Source organism: Pteropus alecto, unplaced genomic scaffold (genome assembly GCF_000325575.1).
Source record: "Pteropus alecto unplaced genomic scaffold, ASM32557v1 scaffold185, whole genome shotgun sequence".
NCBI lineage: Eukaryota > Metazoa > Chordata > Mammalia > Chiroptera > Pteropodidae > Pteropus > Pteropus alecto.
Window position 1 is genome coordinate 4,749,115 of NW_006438088.1, and position 12,360 is coordinate 4,761,474.

Consider the following 12,360-nt stretch of genomic DNA (forward strand, 5'->3'; position numbering starts at 1 on the left):
CTGGTGTTGAGCGCGGCGACCCTAGGGTGGTATGGAGGCGAAAGGGGGACCCACGCGGGCTTCTGGCGGCGGGTGCTGGGTGTCGGCGGAGGAGATAGAGAAGTGGATGGAAGCGGCGATGCAAATGGTGAGGAGCCCGGGAGGTGGATGCCGCGGGTGGGAACTTTCTCTGGCTCTCATCCCAGCCGGCTCATTTCAGCGAACGTCCCGGTGCTTTCTCGTCACCGTCATCTCGATGGCGCTCATGGTTCTCTGAGTAAACAGCTGGCTTTACTGTCCTGAAATTTTCTTGAGCCCATTCTCGGAGTGTCTCTGAGGAGGAAGAGGAGAAATACAGAAAGGCTTTTTCACTGGCATGAAGTATGCACCAACTACCCCCATTCAGCTGCTGTTGTCACAAACGTGCTGCTTCCCCCTTTTTTTCCGTAGACACATTCGCAAATCCGCGAAGTGACATTATTTTGTATTTATGATCCCTTGAACCTATGGAATAGAAGGAAGGAAGGAAGGAAGTTGAGGATATTTCTGGTAGAGAACAGTATAAAGCCAAGTTCCTGTAAAGCCAGATTCTACCATCCATCTATCGTCCATCCATCCAACCATTCAACCATCCAACCATCCAACCATCCAACCATCCAACCATCCAACCACCCATCCTTCAGCTTTCTGTCCTTGTACTTCCGTCCCTCACTTCCTTCAAGACTGTTGATTAAGGAGGACTCTAATCAAATCTGTGTCATCCAAGCTTTACCCACACTTATGTGTACCAGCGAGCTTTATAATATGGATAAGTATGTTTGAGATATATATGTAAATGTATATAAATACATGCACACACATATATACATATATGACATGCCTTTCAGTTTTACATTTCTCTAAAGCTGCTGTAAAAGAAATCTTTTTTCATACATGATTTTGATTATAATCTTCCTATCATAGTGGCCTCTGGTCTCCTATAGTTAAGTAGCTACATAATTATGTCTTCATTCACTTCACAAGTGTTTATTCAGTGCAGTATGATTGGCATTGGGGATTCAACACTGAAACCGATTTCTGCATTTTATTTGTTCTCTTCTCACATTATTTTCCCTGCGTTCATGGACTATTGCAGCCAAATATTCTCTAAGCTGTGATGCATTAAAACATCTACCCATTTGTTTTGGTTACTAACATAAACTTGTTTCTCATACTTTTTGAAAATGACTTAAATTAAAAACATTTTATATCACAACCCAGTAAACACACATAACTATAATTGAAACAAAAGTTTCACAGAACTGTACTTAACCTTTTTATGTGTAGTTTTCCTGTTTCTTTTATTGCATTTTGAAAAAAATGCTAGTCATGATTCATTAACTTGATTTTATGACCCATTATTTAAGCCCACCTCAAAATTTATTTCCTTCATTAAACTTACAGAATACGTAACTTTCTGATACTTTAATTAATGTTCACATATGCATTGAAATTAATTGTAATTTGTATGGATTAATATGGATTTGTCTCGAACTCTTTTGATGTTACTAAATTTCTCAAGTTAGAGACAAGGAGTTTTCACTTGATATCAAAATCTTTCCTTCCCACAAATCCTTTCAACATTTCAATATTACCGTATGCTAGGCAGCTTTTTAATAAATAGTGAGGATGACAATAAATGCACATGAAGGTTGAGATATCTTGGAGTAAGCTGCATTTGTATCCTATGTGAGATCTGGAGGGCAGATGATATATGATTGCTGAGAAGTCAGAATTTGTGGTGTTTTTTAATTATTATTATTTGTTTTGGGAGCTCTCCTCAAAGTATTTATGTGTAGAGCTTGCTTAGAGCAAATTTTTAGAGATGATACCAGAGGATACAATAGTGGTTTCAAAAACAGCTAACTTTAATCAATCATTGAGTTTTTCCACTTTGTGCATCATACTTTGATATTTTGGGTCTTTATTTTCATTTAAGCATCTTTTGGTCCTAATATCTTGGAACATTTCATCCCCCTGCCTTGGCACTGTTCTCTAGACTTCTGGACTAAATACATAAGTAAGTCCTTTTTACTACCTTTTGTTATGAACTTGGGCAGGTCACTTCATCCTCCTAGGGTTTCATTTCCTACTCTATAAAATGAGATGATTGAACTCCAAGTAGTTTCTAAGATCACTCTGGCCTTGGCACTTTTTTCTCTTAATTGGATTATAAACACATAGGGATCCAGTTACCTAGTTTACGTACTCCTCCACAGAGTTCAGGAGCCCCTTATTTAGCACTTGTTTTTGGTTTTGGCCTATATATGTTTTTTTCAGGCCTTAGACAAAGGAGGGAAAGTACTCGCCATAAACCTTTTGCTTTGTTCAACCTTCCCTTCCCACTAAAGAAACTTCAAGTCTTAAATTATTTCTAAGAATTGTTGAAGTAGTTTTAAGTGTATATTATGTATTTCTGAGAAGAGTTGAAGATTAGATCAGAACTAGAGCTAGTGCCAAGACTGGAGAAGTTAATCTCTGATTAATATGTACTGAGGAATTGGAAAGTGAAATTTCCAGTATGCATGTAAAAGGGAGGATATTAGCATCCTTATAGCATTTGTACAGACTAGACGTATTTGTATGGGTAATATTAATAACTAGAATGTTTGGCTCTGATGAGACCAGGCAGGTGGATGCAGCCAAGTCATACAATTTCTGGGTCTTTCTTCATGTTTAAAATTAAGGCATTGCTTTAGAAAGTTTGTATCTTGGTCTATAATTGTAGTATAAAACATAAGCCTGGGTTATAAAAGGAAGGAGAACAGTATTTTAGAAAGCTTAAAAATCTATTGGTTTAAAATGTCATTTAAAGTTAGGCTATACAAAAATAAATACAACCCTATCAGTCTAATAGATACAGCATTTTTGGAAGGCAACCTGGCATAATGTAATTAACAGCCACAAAAAATATAGCTGTCATTTGACCCAGTAATATGGTTCTGTGGCATTTACCTTAAGGAAATAGTTTAGAATGATACAAGTAATGATTGTTATTTCAGTGTTATTTGTAATAGCAGAAACTGAAAGTATTTCATACCTTCAGTAAAAGAAAATGGTTAATTAAATTGTTGTTTATTACTCTGTTAACTAATGTACTGTTTTTAAAATCATTATGGATATTAGGTATAAACATAATATTAAATATCACAACTGTATGTTATGTTAACCATTAAACAAGGACAATACAAATTATTTTATACTATACATGTAAGAATAAGTAACAGTGTTATACTCTTGTGTCCCAGACACAGTGCTATGCACAATGTGTCATATGGGCCATAACATATAAGCTACACAGCAGCCCTATGAGGTGGATATTATTACTGTCCTCATTTTCAGATGGGCACATTGAAGTTTACAGAGTTAAGTAAATTCTCCAAAGAGCTGGTGAGGACGAGCCATGATTTGAGCCCAGCTGTTGGTTTCACCTCTGGCCTGCAGTGTGTTGTGTTTGGGTGCTTACTGCTCTTCAACATACGCTTTGCTGGATGTCTCTGCCTTTTCAATTTCATTGCCCTGACTACTGTGTATTGAGCATCTTCATTAGACATTTGGATTTTTTTTTTCTTTTGTGGATTGCCTAGCATTCTTTGCCCAATTTTATTATTAGCTTTGTGTTTTAAATCACATTGTAGGAGTCCTTTGCATTCTATAGCTATTGCTCGAAACAATTCACAGAAGCAATGGAGATTTAAAAGGAAGTTCTTCAATTGTTAATTATAGTGAAGAATTTGAAACAATGTAAATGTCAAAAAAAAAAAATAGGGGACCAGTTAAATGATCATAAACATTCATACAGAGGAATACTATCCAACCTTAAAAAAAAGTGCTGAAAAAATATTACCTATCATAAGGAAATGTTTATAATATATTTTTAAATGAAAAGGCAGACTGATGAGTTTTACATATATATATTATAAATCCATTTGACATAAAAAAACTACAAATATGTGAATGTGTGCATAAGAAAAAAACCTGAAAATCTTCTGTCGCAGAATAATAACAGTAATCCTATTTTGGGACATTGGGATTATGAGTGAGTAATTTTATTTTTGATATGTGGATTTGTTACCCCCAAGTTTTTTTCCTTGAACATATCTTAACTTTATAATTTGGAAAAAAAGAAAGATTGAGTCTATACACACATACATGCATACATACATACATATATACACACACAAATAAATATAACGAGAGAGAGTGTGAGCAAGTGTGAGGGGAAGGAGAAGGCACGTTTTCTAGAAATTGCATATTATTGTAGTATGCATTTTCTGGGTGCCTAGTCAATCAAGCAGAGACACTTATCCATTTCAACCAATGTGGTGTGATTAAGTATTCCCTGTGTTTTAGGGCTTGTGCTGGGTGCTAGGTCTGCAAAGGCGAGCAAGGCAGGCATACCAGTGCCTGGATCGAGTGCTTGCCTCCCATGAGCATTCTGTTTAATTGGTGAAATTAAGTTGTGCACAGATGAAAAAGTTAATAAGTAAACATGTGCAGGGTTCAAAATAAGAGGCAGAGATAAAGCACTATCAGATAACTGGCGACAAAGTCCTGAGAAGGTCAGTTGAAATAAATTTTAGATGCTTTCTGAATTTTAAAAGGAAAAAAGGGGTGGGGATTGATGGAAAGGAAAGGAAAAATTGATCAAGAGGAACTGTCAGCTACAAAGATATGGAGGACTTTGTCTTGGATCAGGAGCTGATCTAGCTGTCTGTGTAGAACAGGACTTCCTTTCCTGGGGCCCATGTTTTTGCGGGATCTAGAAACCCTGAAACAAAATGATGTGCATGTGCCTGTTTCATGTGAGAGAGTCCAGAACTTTCATCAGATTCTCAAAGGGGATTGTGGCTCCAAAAACGTTAAGAACCAAGGACCTAGAAGAATAATAAATGTTGGGCTGGTTCAGTTGGCTGGTAGGGAGGGTAGTTGGGAGGCTCTCAGTGCCAAGTTGAAGAATTTAAAATTGATAGAGGGAAATCAGAGCTTCTGAGTGTCATCAGCAGTAACAGTTGTAGTATAACCTTTTGGATGTTATTATTTTCTACCTAAGAGTTCTGGTTAAATAGTCTTTTCTCCTACTTTTTTTTTTTTTTAATTTCATAGGAAATATATCTGGGGACTCATCAAGAGTCTGTGCCAACTGCAGTCTGTCCCCAGTTTCCCTCGCCTTCACCACCACCTCACTAGAAAGTAGTTTATGGGAATGATGGCTTTAGAGAAACTACAAAGTCTCTCCATCCTGGAGCTGTCATCATCCGTGACCAGCAGGCCCTGACCAGAGCAAAAGATATGACATTTGAACACTAAATAGAAGACAGTGTTTGGGCTGGGAAGAACAGAGATTTCATTCTTCAGTTTTAAAGCTGATAATTTGTTAATTTATGGAAGACCAAGTTGCCATTTTAAATAGTAATTGAGCCTTGGCCTCTCCCGCAGAAGATGAGATGGTTAAAACCTCCCTGCACACATTTCAGATCCGTTTTGCCCGAGCTCTTTTGCATTCATAGAGAAATGGTCAGACTTGGTGGAAGAGTCAACTCTGCATCTGGTAATCTGCACATGAGAGGTGGAAAGTAGAGTAAAAGGAGAAAAATTTGCTAGAAGGAAACAGTGAAAATGCAAAGGAAAGAATGAAAGGCACAAGCCCGGTCACCGGAGGTCTGGGTGGAGAGAGACTGCCAGCCCTCTGCAGCTGCCTCCGCGGTGTGGCCCCAGTGTCTTCCAGGTGAACAAGTCAGGACTTGAAACCCCATTGAGCAACATGGGTTCTCCCCATCCTCCCTCTCCTGTTTACTCTTGAACTAGAGCTGCTTTGATCCCAAACACTGATAAAGTAGCTGATCAGTGTGACTGGAGTAGAAATTAGAGGCAGAACAGTGGCAAATTGCTGAGGAGCCCGGCACCTAGTAGATGCTCCGCAAATATTTGTTGAACAAGTGAATGAATGGAGCCAAATTACCTGGGCTCTAGTCTCAGCTTCTCACATGGGCAAATTCCATAACCTCCCCATATCTTATTTCCTCATCTGTAAGATGAGGCAGATCACTGAACCTATCTCATAGCATCATAAACTAAAATTCTTATAAAGTGCTTAAAGTAGTCCTGGGTCAAACTAAGTTTTTCAGTAAATTGTTAAGCTCTTCTTTGCACTCTCAGAATCAGAACACTTAAGATGTAGCCATAACAGTCTGTTGTGTTAGTAGCTAGACATTTAACCTATAAATTAGTCACCCTTCAAGCCACTCGTTTCATTTCCACCATTCTACACAAATTGCCTCAACATCGCTGACCTTTCTGTCTCGGCCCAGTTTTTTCTCAGGTCTTTCATAATACCAGACACTCTGGTTTTCTTCCTACCTTACTAGGCATCTCTTAATCTATATTGTAAAATACTTGTTTACGCCACCTTTATTTTTTAAACTTTTCATTTCAGAATAATTATAAATTCACAGAAATTTGCAAAAGAGTACCCTTCACCCAATTTCCTCCGATGGTAACATTGTCCATAACTGTAGTACAATATCGAAATCAGGAAAATGACATTGATACAATCTGCAGAGTTTATTCAGATTTCATCAGCTTTATATGCACTTGTGTGTGCATGTGTGCATGTGTGTGTGTGTGTAGTAGTTCTATGCATTTTTTCACGTTTAGTTTTAATTACCACTCGAACTGCTCATCTCCACAGGTTCCCTCATGCTACTCTTTTATAGCCACCACCCCCTCCCAAACCCTAAACCCTGGCAGCCACTAATCTGTTCTCCATACCTGTAATTTTGTCATTCGGGAATGTTATATACAAGAAGATGTAACCTTTTGGGATCATTTTGGAATTATGTATTGTATGAACGTAAGTTTTCATTTCTCTGAGTCAATAAATGCCCAAGAGTGCAATTGCTGTGTCATATGTTAAGTGAATGTTTATCTTTTAAAGAAACTGCCAAACCACTTTCCAGAGTAGCTGTACCATTTTATGTTTCTACCAGTGTATGAATGCTCCTGTTCCCCACAGCCTAGCTGGCATCTGGCATTTTAACTTTTCATTTTATCCAATTTGATAGGTATGTAGTACTCTCTCGTTGTGGTTTTAATTTGCATTTTTGTAATGGCTAATGATGTGGACATCTTTTCATGCACTTATTTGCCATTTGTATGCCCTCTTTAGTGAAATATCTGTAAATATCTTTTGCCCATTTTTTGACTAGGGATTGTTTGGGGTGTTTTTGCTGTTGCATTTTTGAGAGTTCTTTACATTCTTTAGATAATAGACCTTTGTTTGACATGCAGTTTGCAAATATCTTCTTCCAGTTTTAGCTTGTCTTTTCTTCCTCTTAACTGGGTGTATGTTTCCTGTGGCTTCTGTAACAAATTGCTACGAACTTGGTGGCTTAAAACAACGCAAGTTTTTCCTTGGTAGTTCTGGAGGCCAGGAGTTGAAAGTCAGTTTCACTGGGCGCCCCCTGGAGGCTCTAGAGGAGAATGTGCTTCTTTGCCTTTTCAGCTTCTAGAGGGACATTGCTTTCTTGGCTCATCTCTTCCGTCTCCAAAGCCAGCACCCTGTAGCATCTTCAAGTCTTGCTCTCTGCTCCCATTGTCACATTGCTTTCTGCTTTCTATGTCATCTCTCTGCTTCTCTCTTATAAGAACATTTGTGGTCGTATTTAGGGCCATGAGGATAATTTCCTTACTTCAAGATCTTCAATAAATATTTGTTGGACAAATAAATGATTTGGCTGTCATGTGTACCCAGGGTTATATGTAGTCCTAAGCTTATTTTAAATTACTTTCCTTGTGTGATGATTGCCTTAATTGTACTGATATTTAGCATCTTCATCATCCCCAGCTTTCAGCCCTCCTCCTGGCTGTCCTTTTTATAGTAGCCTATCATACATTTGTATATTTATTTGTATGTATTCCCAAACCGTGGAGCTCTTCAGAAGTTCAAATTTTACATAAACTGGTCATGCTTTAACCATTTTTACAGAACTGGGACAGAATTAGCCTGTAGGTAGTTCGTGACACAGTTCTGAAGAATATTGCTGCAGATACTGCCTCATTACATCTTTCCATGCCCCAGCTCTATTTCACCGCTCCGGAGGAGGAAGGAGAGGTATAGTTTGTTACCACTATATACCTCTCCTTTTACCTCTGTTGGCCAGATGAAAAGTGTCCGTTGCGTTTGCCTCAAGAAGCTAAGGAACCCATGTTAGCATTATGGTTGGAAGTTATTCCTGTTATAAATAAAGTAGAGCTGGGAGTAAGAGGCTAGTGCAGGAGATGGAACACTGTTTTCAGCAGTGCCTCTAGCTTTGCACCGTATATGCCCTATGGTGTGTGCACATACCTAGACTTCAGTGAGACTCTAGTTTTCCAAAGTGTCTTCCGGCCTGCCAAAATAAGAAATGCCATGCCTTTCTAGAAACAACTGTACTTGGATTCTTTTAATTGTAGTGAGATAGAAGTGATTGTACACTAGCCCAAGGGTTGCACCTTTATTCTCTCTCAATGGCTTTATCAGAACATGCCCAGGTATAACCTGCCTGCTTTTGCTTTCTGGTCTTAAAAAGTATTCTTTAACTGTCCAGGGCCCCAGAGCTGGTGAGATTCACTCAGCAGAAGGGCTAGAAGAAAAATGGGCTGCTGATGATAGAGAAGAAGCTTTGCGAATAGAATAATTGGCTTGCCATTCCCGGGGTGGTGTGATAGAATTATTCCTAAATTTATTTTTCAATTGCGGTGTACGTTACATATAGTAAAATACACAGGTGTTACATGAACTGTAAATATCTGTGTAACCCACTCACTTATCAAGATAAGTTTTCACCATCCCAGAAAATTTCCCTGTGGCCCTTTCCATTCAATTTATACCTCTGTTTCCCTGAAGCAACCACTGTTCCAATTTCTATCCTTGTAGTTTAGTTTTGTCTAGTCCAGGACTTCTCATGAAAGGAAGCATACAGTATGTGTGCTTTTGTGTTTAACTTTTTTTACCCAGCATGTCTGAGAATCATCCATGTTTTTGTGTATCTCAGTAGATTGTTTCTTTGTATTGCTGAGCAGTATTCCATTGTGTGAATAGAACACGATTGGTTTATCCATTCTTTTGTTGACGGACACCTGCACTGTTTCCAGATTTTGATTGACTATTACAAATCAAGCTACTATGAACATTCTATTACAGGTTGTGTGTGTCTATATATATTCTTTTTTCTTAAATAAATACTTAGTAGTAGAATTTGTTCATAAGCTATGTGTATGTTTCTTTTTCAAGGAAACTTCCAAAATATTCTCCAGATGGTCATGCTCCTCAGCTTTTCTTGTCTCACTTAGAGCAGACATTGTACGCCCAGGGAGGTACCAATCTGGCTGCCTTTATGCTATTGGAACTCTATAGTAGTGAGCTCCACTACCTGTAAGGAACTGGGCCCCACAGCAGGAGGTGAGCAGTGGGTGAGCAAGCAAAGCTTCATCTGTATTTGCAGCAGCTCCCCAGCGCTAGCATCACCGCCTCAGCTCCACCTCAGATCATCGGGCATTGGATTCTCATAGGTGCACCGGCTCCTGGGACCACTGCTCTAGAGAATATTTTCTGTCATTTTTAGAGAAACAAAGAAAATAAGCAAGGAGAATTTCAACAAGGAAAATATTTTAATAAAGGATTTATAAATGTTATTTATTCTTCTACCTCTTTGCAAATATATATATGAAAAGGTGCATAGACCCTGGCAATTTAAGATCAAGAGTCAGTAATAGTCTTTTAATCACCTCTGCTTCTAATGAGAAAAAAAAAAAATCAGGGAGCTCAGGACCTATGAAGGAGATTTGTTCCTGAGTCTGCCTTAAATGGACACAGCAAAGAAAAACACACTAAATACTTGAACCGTATTTGAGAAAAGGGAAAGCTCAGCTGCATTTCTTTGTTCTAGTTTTTATACATATGCTGACTGCTCATGCTGCATGTATTTCTTTCCTATAGTTTTTCAAGTATCGAACATTACTTCTTAGATTTTCTCCTTTGTCTTTCAGGCCAAAGAAGCCCTAGAAAATATTGAAGTTCCTGTTGGCTGCCTTATGGTCTACAACAGTGAAGTCGTGGGGAAGGGAAGAAATGAAGTTAATCAAACCAAAAATGTATGTGAGTTGAATTGCAAACAAAGCGCACTAATGGTGGGAGTGGAGCCAGTTTATCACAGCTGGAGAAAAGATAGGTCTATGTCATGCCCACAGGTATCGGTGGAAGGGTAGCTTCCCTAAACATCTTTTTTTGAATGGCCTTCTTTCTGATTATAAAAGTGATACACGTTGACTTTTTAACTATATAATCTTATTAACTAATATCACCCCAGTACGTTTAATAATAAAAAAAGGAAAAAAATTTTGGAAAATTCGGAAAAACTTGGTGAACCAATAAAATCTTTGAAGCTAATTTTCTATTTTGTGGAGATTTACGTTAACGCTTGTATGAAACCTAAGAGTCGATTTTATTATGTTGGAGTGTCAGTACAGAAGAAATGAGCCTATCTCCATTTTAAGAAAATCTAATATATGAAAATTCCACTTTACAAAACATATCAACTTAACTCGTATTACATTCTTTAGTACCTTTAGGTCATATGTTCCTCCTAGAAAATTAAAAAGCCACCCTCAATTTATAACTTTGGAGGTATAAAAGGATGTGTAAAGAAGCTATTCCTACGTCAGATAATTCAGTGGAATATAGTCTCCACTACCTGCTGTCTCTGTACTTACCTGTAATATGTACACTTCAATAGCTTGTGTGACTTTTAATTGTAGTTAGGTTGAAAAGTTCATGAATTAGATAATACTTCTTGAACTTGATATTACAACAGCATGTCACAGTAAGTATAAATGAAGTATCATATTTTACGATTATAAGAAGTACTAGCTGGACTCAAGAACTCAAAACCATAACACCACTCACTCACACAGATTTTGATCTTATCATGTGATCTTGGGAGCCAGAGAATAAGCCTGTATTGGTGCTGGTCCTGTGTGGACCTTCAAGTTTATCCATCACATCTATGAAAAAGAAAACACATTTAGCAAAACACATGCAAAGTGGGAATCCAGATTCACAGAACAATTATATGGATATAAAAATACCTCTGAGATAAGTCATCAATATTTAATATAGCAATTAGTGAAGATAGAGATACTTATTTGGGAGTGGAATTTTATATTTTAGATAATTGTCATATCTTTGTGTTTGTATTTTGTGGTTTGGTGCGATTTGTAACATAAGAACTTTGAATATTCTAACAGATCCATCTAACTGTTCAATCCAATGACCTGTGTTTCTTCTATACATTGAAATTAAGCTGGATTTATTTTGGCATTCTCTGTCCTATAGAAGATTACCCTATAATCACAGTAAAGAAAGACTCTTGACCCCGAATTAGGAGACCTGAGTCCTACTTTTGGTTTTGGTGCCACCACTACCCACCTGTCACCACCACCATCACTGGGCCAGCTGTGTGTATTTAATGTCCTAACTTAGCTTCTTATTCTTCAGGCATAAAAGAGAAAGTCAGCTGAAATGATTCACTTCAACAATTATTCATTGAGAACAATAGGGAAATTTGATTTAGTAATTCCGAATCTGATTTTTAAAAAGTTGGGAAACCTTTTGTATAAGTGCCTCAGTTGGTTCTGGTATGCCACCAAGTTTGAGAAGCTCTTCTCTAAAGTACCTTCTAGCTCAGAGTGTGTAATTTGGCTTTCATGGCACCTTGGGCCACTGTGCCAACACTTTCATGCTCTGCCCTATGTCACAGGTAAATGAGCACCTTTCTGTTTGCCCTACCAGATTTTATGCTTGTTGAGGAGACTTTTTATCCCCCACAGAATTTAGCACAATGGCTTGTACATAGTTAGTTGATAAATGCGATGATCATGAATATTAAAAATAATTTTCACATAGCACAGCACATATATAGCATTACATGGCATGTATTTCCTGTAAATCAGATTGCTTTAAGGGATGTAGAGACCAGTGTCTTCCATTTTACATATGGATAAACTAAAGCTTACAGAAGTTATGTAACTTGCCCGAGGCCACATAATTAGTAATGTCACCATCAGAATTCAAATTTAAGTGTGGTCGATTCCATATGCCGTGTGATTTCTCCTATACTCTGCTGTCTCCCATAAAGTATTTGAGACCCAAACCAAATCTCTGCTTCTCTTTAGAGTCTCCAGGATATAAAATCTTGTCCCCCCCCCCCAAATGTAAGTGCTGACATTCCAGTAACCTAAATGTAGATTTGCTTAAAATATTTAGAAACACTAGATACATCTCTTTCTTTTAGACTTATCTTT

The 12,360-nt window shown here is 37.8% G+C and overlaps 1 protein-coding gene across 2 annotated transcripts in view; it reads left to right on the plus strand.

Annotated features, from left to right (window-relative positions):
- Positions 1 to 12,360, plus strand: part of ADAT2 (adenosine deaminase, tRNA specific 2) — a 19,989-nt gene continuing 7,629 nt past the window's right edge. For both annotated transcript variants that reach the window (XM_006915359.3, XM_006915360.3), the window contains exons 1-2: positions 1 to 127; positions 10,048 to 10,152. In XM_006915359.3, coding sequence (XP_006915421.1) covers positions 32 to 127; positions 10,048 to 10,152 — 201 coding nt within the window. In that variant the 5' untranslated portion in view covers positions 1 to 31. The remainder of the gene's footprint in view (positions 128 to 10,047; positions 10,153 to 12,360) is intronic.